The following is a 26,620-nucleotide window of genomic DNA, read 5'->3' as shown; positions in this document are numbered from 1 at the left end:
TTGAAGTCCTAAAACTGGTGAACTATATATTGAGTCTAGAAGGCTGTAAGTGTTCCCAAGCGGAAAAGGAGATACTGTTCTTCCAGCTTACACTAAGCTTTGCTGGAGTACTGGAGCAAACCTGATGCAGAGATGTTGGCCAGGAAACAGGTGGTGTGTTGAAGTGAGAAGCAACTGGAAGATTAGGATCTTTTTTGCAGTCAGATCATAGATGTTCTGTGAAACAGTCACCCAGTTCCTCAAAGTGTCCTCATGTTGGGTAATCTAGAATGCGTGGTCATAGTTTTAGGATAAGGAGTAGCAGGTTTAAAACAGATAAGGAAACGTTGGTTGTGAATCTGTGTATCCACTATCCTAGAGTATGGTGGATGCAGGAACGTTGAGAAACTTTAAGGAGACATAGATTTTTATTTAGTAATTGGTTGAAGGGTTATGTAGAGAGGGAAGGAACATGCAATTGAGACCAACATGAGATCAGCCATGGTGGTAGCAAATGGAAGAGCAGACTCAGGAGCTGATTGGCTACTCTTGCTCTTAGTTCTTATGTTCTTATATTAATTCAATATATGGCTTTGATAAGTAAATTTCACATCTTGAGATTGCATATTGAGTAAAACAAGGCAAATAAATATTTTGAGATGGCATGTCCATTTCTTTAAAATCTGATTGAAGATTTGTAGCTCGGGTATCCGTTGTTGTGGTTCTGCTCGCCGAGCTGGAAGTTTTTGCTGCAAACGTTTCGTTCCCTGGCTAGGGAACATCATCAGTGCTGTTGGAGCCTTGTGTGACGCTTCACACGAGGCTCCAACAGCACTGATGATGTTCCCTAGCCAGGGAACGAAACGTTTGCAGCAAAAACTTCCAGCTCGGTGAGCAGAACCACAACATGTCCATTTCTATTTATCATGAAAATATTTTGCTTGTAAAACAGAACAAAGGACTAGTATTGCAACTGTGTTCTATGAAGTGATAGGTCTGAGTTTTACACAATCAGTTGAATTCTGATGGGGAGGACATGGGCTGGAATCTCCTTGTTTTGTGTCACAATTTCCATTGTCACTAACGAACCCTGATGTTACTATTCTTTTCTCAGGTGGGAGACAGTGTTACCTTATTTAAATGTGACCCGGAAATTAAAATGGACCAGGCCACTCTGAATTCACTGTAGGGGTTTATCTCTCACTCTTGTCTTCCAGTTAAATGTGAAGCCATGAGGCTATCTAGTATGAGGGTGGGATCCTGTAATAGCATAAGAAGCAGGAGTAAGCTATTCAGCCTTTTAATTTTATTCCACCATCAATTAGATCATCACTGATCTTCTGCTTCATCACTGTTTTCCTGCATTATATCCATTTTGATATTTTTAATGTGTAGAAATCTATTGATCTCAATCTCGAATGAACTCAACTCCTAGGCCCTCACAGTTCACTAGCACAGAAAATTGCAAAGATTCACCACCCTCTGAGTGAAGAAACCCTTTCTTCTGTCAGTCCTAATCAATCATCTTCTTATTGTGACTAACCAGTTCTAACCACTCACCCCACCCCAACTTTGCCCAGTCCAACCAAGCTAAACATCCTCCCTACATCTACACTTAGATCGCTGGAAGAATTTTCTCTGTTTAGATAAGATTGCTTCTCATTCTTCTAAGTTCTAAACCATGCAAGCCCTGGCTGTTTAATCTTTCCATATATGACAATCCCTCCATCCCAGGAATTAGTTTCATGAATCTTCATTGTGCTTCCTACACTTCAAGTATTTTAGTCCATAGGTAAGATCAAAACTACACACAATACCCTAGGTGTGGTCCCGAAGGCTCTTTCATAGAATCTCTACAATGGGGAAGCAGCCATTCAAGTTCACACTGACTCTAGGAAAAGCATCCCTCCCAGATCCACCTTGCATTTCCCTTGGTTAATCCACCTAGCTTGCACAACACTGTACATGATTGGCTAATTTAGCATGACCAACCCAATCCACCTGACCTGCACATCTTTGAAAAATGGGAGGAAACCAGAGCACCCAGAGGAAGCCTAGGCAGACATGAGGAGAATGAGTAAAATCCACACAGACAGTTGCCCCAGAGTGGAATTGAACCCGGGTCACTGGTGCTGTGAAGCAGTAGTGCTAACCACTGAGCCACCAAAGTAGATAACTTCACATTTATCCATATTGTGTTCCACCTACCAAATTTTTATCCACTCATTTAGCCTCTCAAGATCTCCTTAAAGCATCTTTGTATCCAGTTCACAACACAGTACTTTCAAGTGTAGTGCATAGATTACATTGATTCCATCTCCTCACTTGTTGCACTAAATTCTGCGTGGTTGAAAGGGAAAAGTTGGAAAATGGGGCTGTACTAAGAGAAGGAGAGGAAAAATGTCTGTAGTCAGTATGTTTTTGAACTTGTAAGCCACTGTGATCTTACATCACAAGGTTCTTTAGCTTCTTGTCATGTGCTTGCAACAATCAAAATAATACAGCTAAGAGAGATACACATGAAAGAATGACATTAAAGTTTTAGATATTTTTAAATCCTTAAAATGGATAAACCTAAGACTATTAAAGCTGATAATTTCTTTCCTTTGTCTTCTACTTATAGAAAGCTGTGGAGGTCATGTGTGTTGTACCAAAGCGATGCAACGATATGATGAATGTTGGACGGCTACAAGGATTCGATGTAATTCTGACAGTTTGATTTCCTTCATTTGGTCTGTTTCAGGAAAGCCTCCTCTGTTATTTTACAATAGCTCAGCTTCATTTTCTAAATCTGAGGAGGTTCGGTTCAACATGTGTCATTCCATTTTCCAAAGCGAAATAGCACAAGTCAAAAGTATTATAAATTTATCTGGTTTTTTTTTGATATGTTTAAATGCTTGTTATTTTGTAAATGTATGATATTTTCAGCATCTTGGGTACTTCACAACAATGTGAGTAATGTGTGCAACCATGCTCAAAACAGGTTTGTAACCTAACCCCAAGCTGCCAGAATGTTTTTTTACAAGTTTCAACTTACAAAGTACCTAATGGAGAGTCGCAGTATGAATGAGAATTTCTCCTTTTTATAAAAAGAAAGGGTGTGGTTTACAAATGGGTCTGTGATCTCAACATAGAAGAGGAGGGCTACTCATAGTCATTCAAATTATATATGGCAGAGTCCCTTTTAACTACACTCTTTCTCTGATTTGTATGGACATAAATGATTAAATGTATTTTTAATATTTTGTGTTAGACTTACTGAATCCTCATATGGAAATGAAAAAGTGGGTGATGTTTCTTCCTCTATTTTCAGGGCAAAATTGTAGCCCAAGGAAGATTGCTTCTCCAGGACACATTCTTTGTTGCAGATCAGGATGCTGGACTTCTTTCACGCAGTAAAGAGCGGAGAGTCTTCCTTTTTGAACAGATTGCAATATTTAGTGAGCCTTTAGATAAGAAAAAAGGCTTCTCCATGCCTGGCTACTTATTTAAAAACAGTGTCAAGGTAATGTCGAGATCAATCTAAAAGTTTCTTACAGAATTCAAGTAAATCTTCTAATATAAATACTCAAGGAATAATTAATTACTTCATATAATTTTGGCAAATTTAATATATTAATAGTTTTCTTATACCTCAATTAATGCCTGACTTTTAACTTTATAAAGATGTTTGGATCCCATTTGAGTAGCTAAATCTGCAGTAGTATCATCAAAAATATCAGTTATCATAGATGTATGATGTACAATCCAGCCACAGATCTGCTTCCCTGTGAAATATGTAATTTCATCAGCAATAAGATACTGGTTCATATTTAATTGCTGTGGATGGCTGGAAAGCCAAGGCAGCCCCATTACATCTGAATTCTAGACTTTAATGAAGTAGCATTCAGGCAGTTAATGGCTGATGTCAGGGCTTCCCTGCCTGTAAAAGTAGAGATGCCACTTTGTGCAGCTGCCATTCAATCAGGTGGCAGCATTGTCTGTGTCAACAGTATCATTAGGTGTGGTGGTCACTGCTAGAATTGCTGCCTGCAGCATCACAGCAATGATGGAGGAGTCCCCAGAGTGCAGATAAGTAGGGTGGGGTTTTCCTTGCAAGAGATGGGCACAGGAGATGTTTTGGAGGGCAAGGCTGGACTTTTTCAGCAATTGCATTCCTTGCTGCCACCTTCTCCTGGTGGCCAAGAGCAAGGTGTTGGTGAATCATTATGGTATAATCAAGTGTCATTCTCAAAATTTCTCGAATTTTTGACCCTAGTAGGCTGAAAAGATGAGACATTTATCGTAGGGCAAAATAAATCAGAAAACAAATCAATCTACACTGTCATGGACTAGGCCAGACTCCTCAAAACATTTTTAAGCAGGTAGCCTAGACTGTAACCTTGCTACTTGCTTAGCTGGGTGGATAGTGGATATTCCTAGAGTGAATCAGCTGGGTCAACTGCCAGGTTTTAAACAAACAAAATTTATCTACAAACTTAAGGAATGAAACACAGAAAACAGAATACTGGTTAACTTCTCCTATCCAAACCCAACTTAATGATGCTGTTCCAAAGATGCTTGCAACAGTCCCAATACATACATCCCTTAGCACAAACAGTAAACAGTGGCAGAGGCAACTTACAGTTCGAAATCGGAAGGACAGAGAGAAGGCTTCCAGTTTCCCCTGTTACTCTTACTCACCTCACTCCCAAACTGAATTGAACTACACAGCTAGAGAGCTGGTCATGTCCCCTTGACTATACCAGTTTTTCAAAAGACCTGTCAAGCCTTTGGTTTGAAGCACCATCTGTTAGGGTAAACAACAGGACTTGAAGAAGGGTTGCACCCAATTTGTTGACTTCTCCACCTCCTGATGCTGCCTGGCTTGCTGTGTTCTTCAAGCCTACTGCTTGTTGACAGACCAAGAGCATTTTGCTGTTATGTTATGGAGTAAAACTCCATTCTCTATCCATTAATTTTAATAGACAGAAAATCATGCTCTAGGATAGCAATTTTGCAATATGTCATGAAGCACACAAGTAATATACCATTCTTATATAGAGGATCTGTCATTTTGGGCGGCACAGTGGTTAGCACTGCTGCCTCACAGCACCAGAGACCTGGGTTCAATTCCCGCCTCAGGCGACTGACTGTGTGGAGTTTGCACGTTCTCCCCGTGTCTGTGTGGGTTTCCTCCGGGTGCTCCGGTTTCCTCCCACAGTCCAAAGATGTGCGGGTCAGGTGAATTGGCCACGCTAAATTGCCCATAGTGTTAAGTAAGGGGTATATGTAGGGGTATGGGTGGGTTGCGCTTTGGCGGTTCGGTGTGGACTTGTTGGGCTGAAGGGCCTGTTTCCACACTGTAAGTAATCTAATCTAATTTTGAATGTTCGGATTTAGAATTCAAATGATCTAATACCCAATGGTTTATTGATTTATGTTTCAGGTGAGTTGCCTTGGCCTGGAAGAGAATGTGGAGAATGATCCATGTAAATTTGCACTTACCTCACGATCAGCTGAAGGCGGTGTAGAAATCTATGTTCTGCAAGCATCAAATCCTACAGTACGCCAAATGTGGATCTATGAAATCAACCAAATTCTGGAAAACCAGCGCAACTTTTTAAATGGTATTTTGAGGGTTTTTTTTGAACAAATGCATTAAATAGAATCTCGCTGTTCATCTTCCCTATTAGTCATTCAGGCATTTACATTAGTTAATGGCATAACTTCAATTGTGAGCCATGAACAGTAGTCAAGCTAGTACAATCAATACCACATTAAATCGTTTTCAATTGGGCTGTCTTGGAAATTACAGACGGCTCTTCTCTCTTCCTTTGCCCTGAGATTTCTATAAAAATAATGATAATTACAATTTCTATTTAAATTTGCTTTTTCAGCAACATTATTTGTATAAATTTACTATATAAAATTGTATGCAGGCAAAATATTTTTACTTTTTTTTGTAAGTGTTAATAAGTTAGAATATTTAAGGCCTTGGTAAAACACCATTTCTAAAGTTAAAACTAACAAAAGTGGTTTCAGTCTTAATTCCACACGCACCCAACCCTATTAACCAGTACTGTTTTTCCAAAAAAATTGAGTAATCATGAACTAGAGACAGACAGGCCTTAGTGTGTTAGTTCCAATGAGATGTTCCCAAGAAATAAGGAAGTAATTTACCAATTATTATCATTCCTTTCAGTTGGACCTACTTAGCCTCTGTCCATAATGGCCCCAAAGAAACGTGAATAAAATTAGGATTTTCATAGGGCTAAGGATCAAACTTGCATTCCATCACTCCATGGATTCACAAGGATTAGCTACTTTTAAATTCCTAAGCATTTGAAAATACAGTAACTTCTCAATATAGACATTAAGCATCTTCTGTTCAATAACTAACATGAATTAGAACAATTTTGTACCAGAACTATAGAAAATGGGCTGTGATGTATCAGATTTAGCTGTGTTCCTATTGAAGTTTTGATCACTATCAGCTTACTGGAGCCCACAATTGATTTTTAACTAGGTCAGCAAATGGAATCAAACTTAAACTAATTGTGCTTTTGTTATATTATAACAGTTCCCTATGGAAATTTGCTATACCATTCTTATCATGCATAGTATTGTTTTAAGAAGGAAGGTAATTAATAATTAACCCTTTTCCAGAGGCAGTGCTCAAAAATTTGAACTACTAGAAAAATAGTAATACATCACCAAATTTTACCTGTAAGATTGAATTATTTGTGCAATCCATGAAACAAAATTTATCATATTAAACTCACAAAAGCATACATTCAAATGATTTGGAAATATTTGAAAATTACTGAGTATAAATGATCCTTGAGAGAGCTGTTCTAATCCCCACTTCCCATTCATCTCAACCTTTTTTTAATCTAGATTTTTTAATTCCAACCATATAATGTATAATTTGTCTAATTAACTTTTTTTTTGGCTTCAGCTTTGACATCTCCAATTGAGTACCAGAGGAACCATGTTGGCCCTAGTGGACCTAATAGCTGTAGTGGAATGATCAGTACAAGCCGTTCCAGACCATCTCGGATCCCCCAACCCATCCGGCACCATTCCCCAGTCCTGGTCTCCTCTGGGGCCTCGGCCCAAACAGAGGTAGACAGATTGACAGGTATGTCCGCTCGCAACCCTACCCTGACGACACTCAACAGCACCTTAGATTCTGGCTCCAGTCAATCTGACAGGCACCTGGAACGAGAAGGCAACGAAAGGGACTTGGAACAGATTCCTAGGAAAAAAGTCCTTGACAGTCCCAGGAAAACATTAGGACCACTCAACAACACAGGAGATGGAAGCCTAAAGGAATTACGAGGTAGTCTAGAAGAGAACCGGTCACCAAGAGGGAGTGTGGGCACTCTAACAATAGGAAAGCAACGGCCAGGCACTACATCACCCTTGAGTTCTCCGCTGTCTACAACCTTCCCTTCCTCTCCCTTCAACAAAGAACCCTTCCCTCCCAGCAGTCCTGTTCTCAAGGGCTCCTTTTGGAGCTCACACCCAGCTTCACCTGCCAGCCGCCCTGGTTCCTTCACCTTTCCAGGGGACATGGACTCCCTGCAGCGCCAGGTCCACCGCCACTCCACGCACAGCAAGGACACTGATCGTATGAGCACGTGCTCCTCGACCAGCGAGCAATCGGTGCATTCAACCCAGAGCAACGGGGTAAGAGCGGAGCAAGTCTGTCCTGTGAGCTCCTCTAAAACCTTCCCACGCTCTCCTTCTGTGCGTCAGTATCACTCTCCGTACTAATTCCTCCTGGCTCTGCAAAAGTAAACTGCTCTGTTCTGAAACTTAAAAACTTGCCTAACTACTCATCGCTGTGACTGTCTACCTGTCAAGATCTTTTTAAAAAACTTATCAGCCTAAACATCTACTAACCACTGCTCCTGCAACTGCCTTGCAGAAGGCAAAATAACAGCTGACTTTTGGCAAAAAAAACTGCATCTTTACCCTTTTCCCTTAGAGACCAGCTTACCACATATATTAATGGGGCATTTCTCTGGACTGGTCACGCTTCTTTAAATTTGCTAGTTGCAACTTTGTTTTAATTGCCAGTTGCTGATTCAATGCATCATCCCTTATCTTGTTCAGCCAGTTTCTGCAGCTGACATATGGAATCCTCTGTTCAAGAAGCTGTCCAGCTTACAATGTAAGACATTGAAACTGCTTAAGGGTGCCATAACATCTGAAGGTTTAAATGCACTGACCGTCACAAATTAATTTTAACTTTATTGATCATGAAATTCTTCACAAGTATATTTTGTTTCTCAATATCTTGTAAATTTGTAATGCTTTACCTTATGGTTTGGGAGATAGTATTCCCTTCCAAAGAAAAAGCAATTTTACCAAATGTCTTTCCAAAGTTTGTTTCATTTCCCAAAATTTGTTTGCTTTGAAATAATTGTATTAAATATAATGCAAATAATCAGAGTGAAAATGTTTCCCTGAACAGTGTAACAAACTCACAAAAATATTGTTACATACAATTAGCCTAGTTTATTTCTTTTAAACTCTTGCATGCTCACTATGCATTGCATGTCCCTCAGTTTTCAAGCACAGCATTTTGGATAGGTTGTTAAGTTCCACTGTATTGATCCAATTTGCTTGAAAGCATGTGCTTTTTGCTGCCTAAGCAGATGCTAAAATAATATGTACACATGACATTCTGCTGTTCCACTTTCTATGTTCTAGTCCTTAACTTTCTTTTTCTCCTCTTCTTTGTTTCAATTTGTATGTTTTTCCTGTCTCAATTAAGGGAGCAACTTTGTACCAGTTGTGTCAAAAAAAAATGATTCTTGTTGTATTTTGTATGTCAAAAATGGTCTTATGTAATCCACAATTAAAATGTGCAGAGTACTCGTGGTGATGAGTTATCATGTTAGGTGGGAGTGAGATTCTGAACCACTCTGGTCAAAAGCTAGATGTCACTTTGATGACCTTTAAAAGGTTATTTATTATACATGGATGTTTTAGTGATAATTGTCTGACTTCAAGCATAGAAAATTCGATGCAGGTATTTCTCTGGTTTGAGAATTAGTTTTAATAAAATGACACGTTTCTGTTCTCCTCCAGGCAGTGCAAAAATGCAGAACATTGAATTAATATATTATATCACCGACATGGATGATGTAAATGGCAGCTGTGTTACTGGGGAATGATGCAGAAAAGCATACATGATTAGCAATGGTGAAACAATTCTGGCATAGAAAGAGATAAAAGTGGAGTGTAAATCATCCTATTCCATTTTCTTCAGTTTCTAGCGGTTACCTAATGAAAGGTAGTTCCGCAGGCTTTGGTGCAGATTGCAACTGGCAATTGGCAGGCAATATGTGATTTGTAGCTGAATTATTTGCTTCCTCTCCAAGCATAGTCTAACTTTCTCTGTATCAGATGCCGCTAAATATTCTTCAATTATTATTAATACACCATTAGTCTTAAACTTACAGGAGAACTGAAGGGCGGCACGGTGGCACAGTGGTTAGCACTGCTGCCTCACAGCGCCTGTAGACCCGGGTTCGATTCCCGACTCAGGCGACTGACTGTGTGGAGTTTGCACGTTCTCCCCGTGTCTGCGTGGGTTTCCTCCGGGTGCTCCGGTTTCCTCCCACAGTCACAAAGATGTGCGGGTCAGGTGAATTGGCCAAGCTAAATTGCCCATAGTGTTAGGTAAGGGGTAAATGTAGGGGTATGGGTGGGTTGCGCTTCGGCGGGTCGGTGTGGACTTGTTGGGCCGAAGGGCCTGTTTCCACACTGTAAGTCTAATCTAATCTAAACTTTTGAAACAAGCTATTACAAAAGCAAAATTTTATGTGTACTGAAACACTGAAATAGAATTTTAAATGCCAGAAATGCTTAGCACAAACAACAGCAACTGTGGAGAGACATTCTTCAGCTGATGACCATTAGTGAGAACTAGAAAAGTTGATGATTTAACAGGTTTGAGCAAGTACGGAGACAATGTGGGAAGGGTAAAATGTTAAAAGGGAAGCCTGGGGAAGCCTGGTGAATGGGAAAACCAGGATAATCACAAATCACTTCATTACTTCATCTAAAGACAAAAAAGGTGACCACAGGTTGTGCATGATCTTAATTTATTGAACTCCACATTGAGTCTTGAAGGCCATTATGGGTCAAATCAAGATATGATCCTTGAGAAACAGCACTTCACCTTCTGATTAGTCACCTTGCAGTCTTCCATATTCAATGTTGAGTTCCACAATTTTGGATCATACCCTCTACCCTGTTCCCTTATCTCCAATGGCATATAATATTTCTGCTTTTCCCATTAGTTTTCTTCTCGACCTATATTTGTCTCTTTGCTTATCCTATTCCCGTTTCCTTTCACCTTGCACCAAAATCCAAATGTCATTTAATCACTCTTGCCTTTCACCCAAACATCTTGTTCAATACTTGTTCCTTTCATTGCCTCTGAACTTGCTTCAAACCTGTCACATCTCTTTAACTTATCCAGTAGAAGATTAGCAACCTGAGTCATTTGCTCTTTTTTTCTCCACAGATGCTGACAAACCTGCTTAGTATTTACAGAATTTCCAGTTTTTAAATGAAACCAGCTATTGAATTTCAAAATATATTAGTACTAGATAGGAATGAATTTCAAGCCACGTCTCCACATTCTGTTCCAACTACAAATTTATGGAGCAGTGTTGCATTTGAAATTGGCAGGCCTTGTTTATGAAACATTAAGTTGTTCATGTTTTAAATCTTTTTGGAACTGTCCTGCTTTTGCTAAACTAAGGGCTACTCATCACTTTTTCATAAGTTATTTGATTCATATGGAGGGAAGTTGTTCTATTTTAAGGTATTCTCCCAGTAGCCTGGACCTATTCAAATCAGGAAGATCACAGCAGTCTGTACTAAGTTAACTGATCTTGACTAATGCAGCAGTAAAAGGCAGTACAATTGACTTCCAATGTACCTGTATGTCAATTTTCCAACTCCTGATCACTGTCCACCAATTCTTGCTGGCAGTGAACTTGTATGAGTTTAGCTGTGATGCTCCTTATAGTTGAGTACCCTTCCAGGTTCATCCACACATTCTGGTCACTTGTACTAAGTAACTCGAGTGTTTACGAATTGGAATCTTATTTCAGCAGAGTCAACGTTTCAAAAGGAGGAAAGGAAGAAAGAACATTAATGTCAGTTTTATCTCAAACCGTGAATTGGCAGTTTTGTTTTCTTAAAGTATAGGTTTAACAATAAACAATATTATAATATATGTTAGAGATTTTGCAATGTGCTGTGGCCATTCTTAATGTTTTATTTGTCAGTTTGTTGTATCTGTGTATTTGTTTAAGTCATAATAAAAAGAGTATTGTGTTATTTGAAGTGTTGAAAACAATAAATTTAGGTTCATGTTTCAAGTTACTTTTTAATTGACGGAGGGAGGGAAGGAAACTTCATTATGAAATTAAGTCAGTGAGCCATATTTAAATTACCAATTTAATGCATTGCTATGTGAATTGTTTCAGAAGCACATTTTATTTTTGCAACCTTGTTTTTTTCCTCCCCTGTAGAGTGAAAGTAGCAGCAGCAGTAATATCTCCACCATGCTGGTAACATATGATTATACTGCAGTGAAAGAGGATGAGATCAATGTATGCCAGGGCGAGGTGGTGCAAATCCTGGCCAGCAACCAACAGAACATGTTTTTGGTGTTTCGAGCAGCCACTGACCAATGCCCTGCAGCTGAGGGATGGATTCCTGGCTATGTACTAGGTCACACAACTATTATAATCCCAGACAACCCTGAAGGAACATTAAAGTTAGTCCGTTTTCATTCATAGTTTGGTTGCTTAACTCTATAAATGGTCAATCTTTTAAAACAATTTCTTTCAAATCATGCAAACGTTCTCTCTTCTCTCACTTCTTTGCATGTGATGACAAGTGGACAGGAATTATTTTCTCTATCTCAATTTTCTCCTGCCTCGCTTGGCTGAGTTTTAGCTGCATGGATCCTGACAGCCTTCTGATAACTGATCTAAGTGGCTATACCTGTTACACATGTCTTTGACAGCCAGTATTGGTAAGGACATGTGATGAGAGGGAAACAGAGAAGTTATATTTATTTCTGTCCTAACCATACGCAAGTTCCACCATGCACACTTTCCAACTGAGATCACTAGAAAGCAATCAGCATTAGAAGCACAGGCCGATTTCCCATTACTCCATTACTAGTTCAAGTGCACTGAAACCAATTGTAATACTCCAACATGCAGACCAATACAATTAGACTTGAAACTTTCATGGTCGATGTAGCTTAATACCAGATCCGGTGGCGTACTTACTCAGTTATACAGAACCTATTATTATGGAAGGCACTTAAAGATTCAGCATGGAAACAGACCCTTCAGTCCAATGACCTGTCATTCCCAGGTTTCTAGCAGCCTTTCTTAAATAAGGGCACAACATCATCCACTCTGCAGTCCTCCAGCACTTCACCCTTGGCTGTAAATGACACAAATATCTCTGCTAGGGGCTGCACAAGTTCTTCCCTTGACTCCCCACAACATTCTGGATACACATGATCAGATCCCAGAGATTTATTCATCTGTATGTCTTTTAAGATCTCCAACACCACTTTTGTAATATGGACTGTTTTTAAGACATAAATATTTATTTCCCCGAGTTCCCTAGTCTCCATGTCTTTGTCCACAGTAAGTACTGATGCAAAATATTCATTTAATATTTCTCCCATCTCCTTGGTTCCACAAATGGATGATCTTTGTATTTCCGGTTAAGATGTTTTATGTTGGACTTCATTTGGTTTCTTTCGTATCAAGTGAGCATGGTGGGACCAAGATCAAGTTACACTACTGCAGTTTTGAGCTCAGCTTGAGTAGCTGGTAGCTACCATTGTTCTATACATTTAACTCTCATACTTGATGATAAATCTGTGAGACAATAGAAAGCGTGTGATCATTGTTCTCAGCCATACAGTGTGAGACGTATTTAAAGTTACTGTATTTTGAGGGTGAAGTTTTTATTTTGATCATCACTCACTGCCTGTTGTCACAACACCGAATATGTTAAGCAATGGAAGGATGTGCTTTTTCCATTTTTCTGCCATTAGTGATTTGAAGCTGGCTAGTTAGAATACTTGAGCACACCTTGGAAAAATACTCTGATTTAGCTTCCACAACCCTCCACCACCACCACAACTGCTCCCACTTCCCACTCCTCTGCACTGTGCCTGCTCACAGGAAAAGTATTTGTCCAAATCCCTTCATTCTCAGTCAGTGTATTGATCCTCCCAGTGTGCTGTGCTGAAAGTAAATATTATTAATAGTGTGTATTTTATGCAGGATGATTATCATTTTTATTTATATTTTAAAATGAGCTGTGTTGTTCTTTTTCTTGTCCTCTCTCCTCTGGGGTGAAATTTGACAACAGTAGAAAATCAACGTCTTGGCACACTGCACTCCGTTTAAGAAAGAAAAATGAAAAGAAGGATAAAGATGGCAAGAAAGAAGGAAAGTTAGAGAATGGTTTCCGAAAGTCACGAGAAGGACTACCAAATAAGGTATCAGTTAAGGTAAGTCCTAGTAATAGCCATTAGCTAAATACCTTGCTTGGAAATGTTCCACTATTTTGAAGTTAAAAGTATCTTTTGAAGTTAAAATGAACATACAGATATTTAGATTACAATTCCACCAACGTAGTTTTGATAGTTCTTCCTTGTTAAATGAGTTTTTTTTATTTCAGTGGAGGGAGTGAGGAGATATTGATTCATTGCCAGTTTCAACTCATTCTTTAACAGCTTGTGACATGTTGCAGTATTCTAATTCATGCCAACTCATTGGGTGACTCATTAACTAAATCTAAAAAATATGAAGTAGGAGTAAGAAATAATTATGCACATACAAATGTCATAACATTTTTCTTAATTCTCTATTATATGCACCCTTCTTCAAAGTAAATCTGGGAAGTTTAGCTAGGTAGGGTCCAGGCAGTTAAAGAAGACACTGTCAACGCTTTTAGATAAGTCGGACTCTGAAGTGGAACTCAAGTACCCTAACTTCCAATTTTTCAACAACTCCTGCAAAGCCAGTCTCAATCAATACAGAGCCTGGTGAGAATGTTGCTTCTTTAATGACACCAATTTGGAATCCATGGGATCAGCATGAAACCTACACTGCATTGTTTCAGGATTTGAGCATCTGTTTTTTTTAAATGATGTACTATCTGTGAATCTGTGTGTGGGCGGAATATTGAATTATTTGAGCTTCATCGTGCATTCGATAGTCTTGTTTTCAGATATAAAGGATATAAATGATGCGTGTAAAACTATTACTCAGTCTTCTTATTTCATTGAAGTGTGCAGATTTGTTTGTGATCCATAATACCGGAATATTTCACAGCCATCTCTTCAAGCAACTTTCTTTGTTAACTTTACTGATGCCAAATATCTGTTTGCTTTGTTCTCAATGTTTGGCCAAAAGTTGATGTGTTTCTGATCATTAGCTTCCATTAAATTCAACCATTAATCAGTACGTTAAGTTCGATTATTATGTAATATGACTCGTTACGTTACTTTAAAAAAAGCAAATTCTAGATCGACTTTATGTTTATTTTTTAAATTGGAGCACACTTCCTGTATTTACTCTGTGTTTTAGGAAATACAGTGTATTCTGTATTTTAAATTCAAAAATTAGGAAAAAGTATCCTTTACCCCTCTTTCATGTAGATATGCCATTCATATTGATGATCACTGCCTGTCAATGTTTTTATGAAATACTGGAAATGCAGCAGTGGGCCAATTCTTTTAAATTTCTCCCCATCTTGTAGGCAGATACTTGGGCTTGTTTACTACTTTCCCTCAGATTGAGGCGAGTAGCATTCCTGAAGTGTTAATCGAATAATGCACTAATAATATACTCATTACTTATATTAGTAAGAAATACATCTACATGTAGCTGACATATGTATCTTACTATCAGTTATTTAAAGTTTTTATCTCTAACTGCATGAATGGTCTATTGTGCTGCAATAGCTAGAGACATGAGATGTAAAATCAGTTGTGTCATTTGCTTTTGAAACAGTTATCAGTCATACCAAGTGTTAAAATGCAATATTTTGATAATTACTTGAAAATCTGGTAAATGACTTGCAAGTATTTCAATGCATTTTTTTTGTAATTGCAAATTTAGATGATTAAAGGAAACCACATTTCTGCTGTCTGCTCAAACTGTTTGCTGGCCAAGCAGAAAATAATCTGTAGAATGATATTATACTTACAGAGCAGAAGTGGTCAGCTGGCTTGTTTTTAAATTGGGCAAAAGTGAGGACTGCAGTTGCTGGAGATTAGAGACGAGAGTGTGGTGCTAGAAAAGGACAGCAGCATCCAAGGAGCAGGAAAATCGACGTTTTGGGCAAAAGCCCTTCATCAGAAATGTGTATGAATTCTTCTGAGAATATAATACAGCAGGGGTCCTTTGCAGTTCTGAGAGTGTGTGGCCCTGAGCTGAGGCAGGGCTGACTGTAGAGAGATAAGGTGGCGGCGCATGGCTGCGAGTGTTGAGCGGAGGGTCCAGAAGGAAAACTGTTGCTGGGGGTTTTTAACTTTGTAGTCTGTACTGGTTGTCCTGTTCAGATCCAAACTGTGTGTCTGAATGTGTTTCGGAGTCCATGTGGGATCAGTTTGTTTCATAGGCAGGCACTGAGGAAGGAGATGTAGCTGTAGTAGCAAGTCTGTTTTAGAATGTGGCTGAAGAGCATCAGGGCAGAGGAGATGACCTGGGGGTTGCAGTGAGAGAGAGAGAGAGAGAGACTCACTGAGATCCTTGTGGAGACAGGAGGAGAGCTTCTACAAGGTAGGCATTCTTGGAAGAGGATTCACAGTAAGGTTAAAATAAATTAGGCAAAAGTGAGTACTGCAGATGCTGGAGATTAGAGTCAAGATCAGAGTGGTGCTGGAAAAGCACAGCAGGTCAGGCAGCATCCGAGAAACAGGAAAGTCGACGTTTCGGGCAAAAGCCCTTCATCAACCCTGATGAAGGGCTTTTGCCTGAAACGTCAGTTTTCCTGCTGCTCAAATGCTGCCTGACCTGCTGTGCTTTTCCAGCACTATGTTCTTGTTTTTAAAACTGTTTTTGAAAATAAGCTTGTGATTATATCTTGAATACAAATTTTGACTTTGCTTTTAATTAACTTATTACATTATGTAATCTATTACCAAGGAATAGTATTGTAACTCTATAAAGGAATCTAGAGGAAACTTGTTCACTCAGTGAGTGTTAAGAATGTGGAACTTGCTATATTGTATGGAGTGGTCAAGGCAAAAAGTATGTTATATTAAATAATTTGCATTTCTTTCTTTTCAGCTCTTGAACCCTAATTATATCTATGATGGTAAGTTATTTAAATAACTTTTAATTCCCACAAAGTATGAGTAAGCAGCCTTGTTTTAGATATTGGATTTTGTTGTAACTGCTAAGTGCAAACATGCTGTATGATATGAATTTGCGACAGGGATTCATGTCAGCTCTTCCCAGGCAACAATGTACAGAGTAGAAGTGAGTTGATTCAGCACAATAGATTATTGTGAATTTCATTCCTTTTTAAATTGTCGTGATTCTATGAGTTGAACTTTTCTACAGTTACACATCTGGAAACAGCCATTCAAAGCTGACTCATTAAAACGTGTGTGTTCAGTGAAAACTGACTGAGAAGCACAGAGTAATACAGCACTGAAGGGGGTGAATGACCCAACGCGTCTGTTATAACTCTTTCCTGCTGCCCCATTCTTTCTCCCATATCCCTACAATTTTCCTCTTTCAAATATTTCTCCAATTTTCATTTAGAGTCATAGATCTGTACAGCATGGAAACAGACCCTTCGGTCCAACCCGTCCATGCCGACCAGCTATCCCAACCCAATCTAGTCCCACCTGCCAGCACCCGGCCCATTCCCTCCAAACCCTTCCTATTCATATACCCATCCAAACGCCTCTTAAATGTTGCAATTGTACCAGCCTCCACCACATCCTCTGGCAGCTCATTCCATACACGTACCACCCTCTGTGTGAAAAAGTTCCCCTTAGTTCTCTTTTATATCTTGCCACTCTCACCCTAAACTTATGCCCTCTAGTTCTGGACTCCCCAACCCCAGGGAAAAGACTTTGTCTATTTATTCTATCCATGCCCCTCATAATTTGGTAAACCTCTATAAGGTCACCCCTCAGCCTCCGACGCTCCAGGGAAAACAGCCCCAGTCTGTTCAGCCTCTCCCTGTAGCTCAGATCCTCCAACCCTGGCAACATCCTTGTACCTCTTTTCTGAACCCTTTCAAGTTTCACAACATCTTTCTGATAGGAAGGAGACCAGAATTGCAAGCAATATTTCAACAGCGGCCTAACCAATGTCCTGTACAGCTGCAACATGACTTCCCAACTCCTGTCCTCAATACCCTGACCAATAAAGGAAAGCATACCAAATGCCTTCTTCACTATCCTATCTACCTGCGACTCCACTTTCAAGGAGCTATAAACCTGCACTCCAAGGTCTCTTTGTTCAACAACACTCCCTAGGACCTTACCACTAAGTGTATAAATCCTGCTAAGATTTTCTTTCCCAAAATGCAGCACATCGCATTTATCTGAATTAAACTCCATCTGCCACTTCTCAGCCCATTGACCCATCTGGTCCAGATCCTGTTGTAATCTGAGGTAACCGTCTTCGCTGTCCACTACATCTCCAATTTTGGTGTCATCTGCAAACTTACTAACTGTACCTCTTATGCTCGCATCCAAATCATTTATGTAAATGACAAAACGTAGAGAACCCAGCACCGATCCTTGTGTCACTCCACTGGTCACAGGCCTCCAGTCTGAAAAACAACCCTCTACCACCACCCTCTGTCTTCTACTTTTGAGCCAGTTCTGTATCCAAATGGCTAGTTCTCCCTGTATTCCATGAGATCTAACCTTGCTAATCAGTCTCCCAAGGGGAACCTTGTCGAACGCCTTACTGAAGTCCATATAGATCACATTTACTGCTCTGCCCTGATCAATCTTCTTTGTTACTTCATCAAAAAACTCAATCAAGTTTGAGAGACATGATTTCCCACGCACAAAGCCATGTTGACTATTCCTCATCAGTCCTTGCCTTTCCAAATACATGTACATCCTGTCCCTCAGGATTCCCTCCAACACCTTGCCCACCACCGAGGTCAGGCTCACCGGTCGATAGTTCCCTGGCTTGTCTTTACCGCCCTTCTTAGACAGTGGCACCATGTTTGCCAACCTCCAGTCTTCCGGCACCTCACCTGTGACTATCGATGATACAAATATCTCAGCAAGAGGCCCAGCAATCACTTCTCTAGCTTCCCACAGAGTTCTCAGATACACCTGATTAGGTCCTGGGGATTTATCCACTTTTAACCATTTCAAGACATCCAGCACTTCCTCCTCTGTAATCTGGACATTTTGCAAGATGTCACCATCTATTTCCCTACAGTCTATATCTTCCATATCCTTTTCCACAGTAAATACTGATGCAAAATATTCATTTAGTATCTCCCCCATTTTCTGTGGCTCCACACAAAGGCTGCCTTGCTGATATTTGAGGGGCCCTATTCTCTCCCTAGTTACCCTTTTGTCCTTAATGTATTTGTAAAAGCTCTTTGGATTCTCCTTAATTCTATTTGCAAAAGCTATCTCATGTCCCCATTTTGCCCTCCTGATTTCCTCTTAAGTATACTCCGACTTCCTTTGTACTCTTCTAAGGATTCACTCGATCTATCCTGTCTATATCTGACATACGTTTCCTTCTTTTTCTTAACCAAACCCTCAATTTCTTTAGTCATCCAGCATTCGCTATACCTACCAGCCTTCCCTTTCACCCTGACAGGAATATACTTTCTCTGGATTCTTGTGATCTCATTTCTGAAGGCTTCCCATTTTCCAGCCGTCCCTTTACCTGTGAACATCTGCCTCCAATCAGCTTTCGAAAGTTCTTGCCTAATACCGTCAAAATTGGCCTTTCTCCAATTTAGGAGTTCAACTTTTAGATCTGGTCTATCTTTTTCCATCACTATTTTAAAACGAATAGAATTATGGTCGTTGGCCCCAAAGTGCTCCCCCACTGACACCTCAGTCACCTGCCCTGCCTTATTTCCCAAGAGTAAGTCAAGTTTTGCAACTTGTCTAGTAGGTACATCCACATACTGAATCAGAAAATTGGCTTGTACACACTTAACAAATTCCTCTCCATCTAAACCTTTAACACTATGGCAGTTCCAGTCGATGTTTGAAAAGTTAAAATCCCCGACCATAACTCCCCTATATTCTTACAGATAGCTGAGATCTCCTTACAAGTTTGTTTCTCAATTTCTCTCTGACTATTGAGGGGTCTATAATACAATCCCAATAAGGTGATCATCCCTTTCTTATTTCTCAGTTCCACCCAAATAACTTCTCTGGATGTATTTCTGGGAATATCCTCCCTCGGCATAGCTGTAATGCTATCCCTTATCAAAAATGCCACTCCCCCTCCTCTCTTGCCTCCCTTTCTATCCTTCCTGTAGCATTTGTATCCTGTTGAAGACACTTATTTAATTTATATCCATCACTCTCACAGTCAAGACATTTCAAATTTCAATCAATGATTTCATTTTGGTTTTCTTGTTTAAAGTTCAAAATGTGCTTGCAAAACCATTTCTGTTGAAGGAATTATTAACATAACTCACAGTAGACTCTCCTTTAAGCTTAAAGCAGGAGTGTTATTTATTCTCACATTCAATCACAAGAGTAGTTGCATGCATCCTCACACACCCACACATGCACACTGGAGAGAGGGAATTTTGTGCCTAGATATATTAAAAAGGCAATATTATAACTATTAGTTCAATTTTCTAACAGCTAGCATCCAGAGTTGTGAAGTTTCTTTTTAATTTTAAGACACAGCAGCTGTTTCTGACAATGTTTGCAAGGAGAGGAGCAGTTTGCTTTTTAGGTAAACTCAGGTTCTTTTAAAAAACAGGTTTCAAGGAGACATTTAACTTTAGGCAGACATAATTGTTAGCTGTACGTGCTTTTCTCGGCTGGTATTGACAGACAGTCTGATTCAGAATGAGCATTTAACATATTCCAGAATTCCAAAGGAATTTCAGTCACATCAAATTGGCCATGATCAATGGATGATATGTGCAGCCATGTCCCTGTACAGTCTGTTGAGAGGAGCTGTCAGAAGTCTGGCCAACATGTTTATTGTGACCTTTGACATTCATCTTAAGAGTCCAGCAAAGTGTTTTTTTTTAAAGACACAAGTAACAATTTGTGGGTGACAAGGTGGCTCAACAGTTAGCACTATTGTCTCACAGTGGCAAGACCCGAGTTTGATTCCATCCTTGGGCGACTGTCTGTGTTAAGTTTGCACATTCTCTCCGTGTCTGTGTGGGTTTCTTCTGGGTGCTCCAGTTTCCACCCACAGTCCAAAGACTGGATAGGTGGGTTGGCCATGCTAAATTGCCTATTGTGCCCAGGGATGTTCAGATTAGGTGGATTAGGTTACAAAGATAGTTGGGCCTGAAGGGATGCTTTTCATAGGATCAGTGTTGATTCAATGCATTGAATGGCCTACTTACACACTGTAGGATCTCTGAATAGTTTTTTTTTAAAAAACATCATGCCATCATTGCTATTTCACCTCTATCTACAAAATCCAGGATTCTATACATTTTAGTAACTGCCTTACTAATAGTCATGTCCCCTTGAAAGGTTTGAACACAAACAACCATTTCTCTTCCTGCAGTCCCTTAAAGATTTATCATTTCACATTCCGCTTAGTAAATAAGATCACCTACCAAGTATCCACCCATTTCATAAGCAACTTGATGTCTGTTGTAATTTTCTTCAGAGTTGATTTATATAATTGTATGTCGTATCATCTGTAAATGTCACATTTGTGCCCCGTTCCTTCAAGTTCAAGTCAGTAATGTATATTGAAAAACCAACAGTTGTCCTAATAGTGAACCTTGAGGCACTCAAATTTAAGCCTTCCTGGATCCAAAAAAACGTACCTTAATATTCTGTATCACCCCTTTAGATAATTTTGCATTCATACTGCTACTGTCTCTTCTATCCCATAGGTTTTAATTTTACTGACTAGTCAAATATATGGTACTTCATGAAACACTGTTTAAAAATCCCAACTGTGCCCTCATCTACCCTCTGTGCCTTATCAAAAATAATCAAACCATTCAAACAAAGTTTCTCTTAACAAATCCATGCTGGTTCTCCAAACTTAATCCACTGCTTTCAGTCTCCTTTCCAAAATCTTTTCCTTCGATATTGCTTCCATCCCTGTCTGCAGTCTGCAATTGAGCCAGCCGAGCAGCAAATGTAATACCATGTTTAATCGTGAAATAGGTTTCTGATCTCTTTTGTATCATCACTAAGACCACATTTGTCAGTCTCTGCAACATACCTTGAATTCGTCCTTGTCTCAGCTCACCTGCTACCGAAATCCTCACCAATGTGCTGCCCATCACTTAACTTGAAGGGAGTCCTTTTCCTCTACTGTCCTTGTGTTAATTGACCTAAATTAATTTCAGATCAAGCAGTGCATTGATTTTAAAATTCTCATCCTTTTTTGCTTCAAATCCTTCCATATCCTGTAATCTGTGTGATCTCCAGCCCAACAGTTTCCTCTGTCCTCTCTAATTCTGGCTTTTTCAGCATTTGGATTCAAGAGTTGTGTCACGATTGGTTACACACGAAATTCCCTTCTTACACATCTGCCTCTTCTATCTTGTCTCCTTTTAAATCACTCCTGAAAGGTCATAGGAAGCGGAACATAAAACTTAGGAGTGGCGTTAGGTCATTTGATCTTTTGAGCCTACTCCACCATTTAATAAGATAATTGCTGATCTGAGTTCCACTTTCCTTGTAACCTTTGACTCCCTTGATGATCAAATATTGAACTTAGCCATAAATAAATTTGAAGACCCTGTTTCCATATTAATTCAACCTAATATCTCTTTGTCTTGCTCAGTGGCATGATTTGCTGTGTAATGCTCCTGTGAAGTGCTTGGGATGTTTAATTAAAGAATTAGTGCAAATAAGTTGCTGTTGTTGAACTTCATTCCCTGGAATAGATGCAGTAACACCTTTCTCATTGGACAGAAAACAAATAGGTGCAGTCTCGGAGCTCGTGTCCTTCAGTGTATTAATACCCTCATTTGGAAACACTTGCTCCAATCATGGACCTCTGGGACACATGAAGTATCCTAAAGTTTCCACGTTGTGTAGGGATTGCAGATTTTGGGCCAGGGTTACCCCTTACTACTAGTTAGGTCGTGTTAATCATCCTGTTCAAAGATATTATTATACACTTCTGGAACAGATAGGACATGAACCCAAGCCTCTGACTAAGAGATGGGGTCACTACTTCCCTACTTGAAGAGCTCTCTTACTTGTATCTAGAAATCTCAAATAAATTCTCTAGTTATATGGTGATTATTTATAAAATTGCAATTAACTTGATCTAATCTGCACAGCTGTTTTTCTATAATAAACATAGGATACTGAGATTGCGAGAATCTGAGATATAGACAGAAAATGCTGGAGAAATACATCTGATAGCATGTGTGGAGAGAGAATACATTCAATGTTTTGAGTCAAATATAAACTTCAAAGCAAAGAAAAGACAAAATTATTTTTTCAATCTTATCAAGAACAACTAAGGTAACAAATACAAAGTTAAATATATATTTGGATAGTCAGCAAAGATATTGCTTGACCTTAGAATCCTCATTTCTGTGGCTCTGTCCCTTAGGTTAGTGATACGAAGCCATTTTCCTCCTCACCACCAAGTTCTCAGTTTTCACATTGCAATTCACCCAGCTCTATCTGCAAGCACTCTGTCCAGTATATTATACATATTCAGTTGGATGATATATTCTGTGTCAAGACTAGAAGATTTTCTTTGGGGTCTGCAGGTACTGATCTTTGATAATGTAGTAGAATCTCTAACAGAGGATTGCATTTGAAACCCTCTCTGTTAGATTTATAGTAACCACTGCACAGATTTATCGTCTTGCTTACGCTCAACAAAACTGAGTGCATCTACAATCCAGGCTTTAGTTAGCAAAATTTGAATTCTACATTTTGACTATTTTCATGGAACAATCTTTGGCTTAGGCAGTGTAATACAGTCTTAGTGCCAATATGAGCCAAATTTAATCTTTTCCCTGCCATTTAGCACTGAGTATCTTAACAGAATGGTAAATTTGTAAAATTTTATGTTATACAGGTTAATTGAAAGAGATAACTAGTTTGTAATTAAGTTATTCATACAAGAGTGTGCCTTCCATCCAACATCGTCATATGTCTCTGTTGTAAAGTACTTTGTTTTTCTTGCAGCTTTTCATATATTTTGTGTTTACTGACTTATTCTAAGAACGACATGTTTCTCCTAGTTCCCCCAGAATTCATCAACCCACTAACTGATGTGACCTGCGAGACAGGTGAAACTGTGACACTGAAATGCAAGGTTTGTGGTCGTCCCAAAGCTACAATAACATGGAAGTCCCCAGACCAAAGCATTTTGACCAATGATGGTCATAGCAGCATTACATACAGGTGAAAATGAAACAACCTGTTAAGAGGAAAAATTTTGCTGATTTTCAGGATGATCTATTAATTAATAAGTTTTTTTAAAATTTTATGGCGATTATAGTGATTCTGGTGAAGCTAGACTTAAAATACTGAATGTGACCACTGACGACGATGGCACTTACACTTGTGTGGCTGTAAATGATGTGGGATCAGCCTCCTCTTCTGCAATCCTGCGAGTTTTAGGTGAGATTCTTGACATTTTGTCATCTTCATAATCTAAATTATTCTCCATAACAAATTTATGGTATTTGTTGTTATCAGTTTCTTAGGGGGGCTTTTAATAAGTTGTTCTGGGTTATTTCATTCATTGTAATGCTGACTAGTCATTGACGTCAGCTATTTTCATATTATTAGTATTTATAAGAATAAACAGAGGTTCAGTACATACTATCGTTTAGCCACGGGTGGTAGGTTTTGGAATTTAAATCTAGTTTCATGTTGGCCCCTGTCTCTTTGCTGACATGTTAATGGTCGAGTAATGTAGTGGTTAAATTAGTAATAAAGAATCATAAATTCAGACCATGGAGTTACAGCATGTAAATTTAGTTTTTTTATTTAAAGTTAGAAATGGGGGCGACACGGTGGCACAGTGGTTAGCACTGCTGCCTCACAGCGCCAGCGACCTGGGTTCAATTCTCGCCTCAGGCGACTGACTGTGTGGAGTTTGCACGTTCTCCCCGTGTCTGCGTGAGTTTCCTCCGGGTGCTCCCGTTTCCTCCCACAGTCCAAAGATGTGCGGGTCAGGTGAATTGGCCATGCTAAATTGCCCGTAGTCTTAGGTAAGAGGTAAATGTAGGGGTATGGGTGGGTTGCGCTTCGGCGGGTTGGTGTGGATTTGTTGGGACGAAGGGCCTCTTTCCACACTGTAAGTAATCTAATCTAAAAAAAATCTTGGTTTCCACTAAATTGATCATACTACTTTCAGGTTTCCGTCAAATTTCACCTCCCCCCATCCCCCAAATCTGCAGCCAATGTCCTTTGAAACAGAACTCACTCTGCCAAAATGGTTTTACAGAATTATATATTACAGAAGAAAATCTTTGGCCCTTGGAGTCTCCACCTTTTCCAGTACAGAGCATTGAATATTATGTTATTTTACTTATTCATCCAAGTACTTTTTAAAGGTTGTAAGGTTACCCGCCTCAACAATCACTCCAGGCAGTGCAGTTCAGACTCCTAACACGATCTGGGTGGAAAAAATGTTTCCTTAAATCCCCTCGAAACCTCCTACCCTTCACTTCAAATATGTTCTTGAACCTTCAAGCAAGGGAAACATCTGGTTTCTTTCCAACTTATTCATGCCCCTCATAATCTTATACACCTTTTCCTCTGCTCCAAAGAAAGCAAACTGAGCGTATCCAGTCTGTCTTCATAGCTGTAATGCTCCATTCCATGCAATATCTTGGAGAAACTTTTCTGCAGGACCCCCACCCCTCCTCTTCCCCCTGCTCACCCCCTCTCCCCTTCCCCTCCCCTCTTCCCCTCCCCCTCCCTACCCCCGCCTCCCCTCCCCCCCTCCCCTCGCTCCCTTCTCCCCTCCCCTCCCCCTCCCCTTCCCCCCAATAAGATTTATTACCACTCGTTAATGTTAATAGACCATTAAATAATTGCATTTCTTTTACTTTTCCTATCCCTCTTATCTCTCTCAATTCCATTATTCTTTCTCAACTTTTGTTTCTCTTGTATATGATTTAAATCTAATTTTGTTTCATGGTCTTGATTTTAAATGAAAAGCAGATAAGTTGAGGTCAGGAATTTTTTTTTTAAATACCAAACTTTAATCCTTTAATCCCCAAACCTGACTTTCCAGTTGATGTGATTCTGAGTTTAATGGAAACAAGAAAGAGAGGCAGACGGCCAACCCATTTTCAGTTTTGGATTGACAATTTAAATATTATTAATGAGTGTATGTGTTTCAGTTTTAATCTGCTTCCCTTTAAAGGACAGCTTCACATAAAGACAAGTATACTTACAGTCCAGGAGAAGCACAGGTACTTTCCCTCCATCACTGCCAACTTAACTTCTTACCTATCATCAGACCTCCACCCATCCAAAGATAATGTCTTCAGGAAGCAGATCTTCAGCACTCTCATAAACATGCCTGAGTGTGTTCTTCTCCAGAGAGGCTGCCTGATCGGGAGCCAAATCTGGGGTCTGCTTCCCAATGCCCAACCCCTTGCCTAGCAAAACCCCACTTAGTCAGTATTGGGACTTGCATCTTTAAGTCAGGATTCTTAATGCTAGTTTGTTAGGAGATCTTTGTTGTTTCTTGCTCTGCTTGCGGACACCACACATCCCTTTTAGAGGCCAGATTCAACATTCAGCAGCAGACTGTTACATGTTCAAAATCTTGCAACAGTCAGCATAGTGATTGGTGAGTGATATTCATTTGACGCTGACCACAAAATCCAGACAATTTTGTTCTTGCTATTACATCGATCTTTTCAAGAAGACGCAAGATGATGTTGAGCAGTAGCATCACAAAAGCCAAACGGTGCAAACTTTTGTAGTGCATTGTAATAATCAACGCAATCAACAAGCAGTAACAATATCCAGAAAAGAAAATTTCATGAATTGCAAATTAGCTCATGTAGTGGAATGGAAGTTTAATTTTTTTTTGTCCCAAGGTGCACGTGATGATAGAAGGCTTAAAGCTCGAAATCTGGAGCTAAGTATTCTTAATGCTCTATATCCTCAGGACATATGAACACCAGGTTCAAGTTCTAAAATGGGCCAAGGCAAATTTTGATTGTATTAGACAGGAGCTTGCAGGGATTGATTGGAGTAGTTTGTTTGCAGGCAAAGGGACCTCTAGCAAGTGGGCAGCCTTTAAAAGCTAGAGTTCAAGGTCTATATGTACCTGTGAGGGTGCAAGGCAAGGTTGGCAGGAATAGGGAACCCCAAATGACGAGAGATATTGAAGTTTTGACCAGGAAAAAGGAGGAGATTTGGCTTAGGTACAGACAGCTGGGATCAAGGGAATCCCTGGGGATA

The 26,620-nt window shown here is 39.6% G+C and overlaps 1 protein-coding gene across 5 annotated transcripts in view; it reads left to right on the top strand.

The window, feature by feature from the left end:
- LOC132815624 (triple functional domain protein) overlaps positions 1–26,620 on the top strand; it is a 547,994-nt gene that overhangs the window by 485,492 nt on the left and 35,882 nt on the right. For 3 of the 5 annotated variants that reach the window (XM_060824568.1, XM_060824569.1, XM_060824565.1), the window contains 9 exons: positions 2,603–2,680; positions 3,293–3,484; positions 5,408–5,588; positions 6,920–7,653; positions 11,526–11,773; positions 13,402–13,543; positions 16,332–16,359; positions 23,428–23,590; positions 23,688–23,809. In XM_060824568.1, coding sequence (XP_060680551.1) covers positions 2,603–2,680; positions 3,293–3,484; positions 5,408–5,588; positions 6,920–7,653; positions 11,526–11,773; positions 13,402–13,543; positions 16,332–16,359; positions 23,428–23,590; positions 23,688–23,809 — 1,888 coding nt within the window. Of the gene's footprint in view, positions 1–2,602; positions 2,681–3,292; positions 3,485–5,407; positions 5,589–6,919; positions 7,654–11,525; positions 11,774–13,401; positions 13,544–16,331; positions 16,360–23,427; positions 23,591–23,687; positions 23,810–26,620 lie in introns of those variants that run through there. The other 2 variants (XM_060824567.1, XM_060824570.1) reach the window with 2 other exon arrangements.

This window comes from Hemiscyllium ocellatum, chromosome 5, assembly GCF_020745735.1.
Source record: "Hemiscyllium ocellatum isolate sHemOce1 chromosome 5, sHemOce1.pat.X.cur, whole genome shotgun sequence".
NCBI lineage: Eukaryota > Metazoa > Chordata > Chondrichthyes > Orectolobiformes > Hemiscylliidae > Hemiscyllium > Hemiscyllium ocellatum.
Note: the sequence above shows the minus strand (reverse complement) of the source record. Positions and strands in the feature narration are given on the sequence as shown.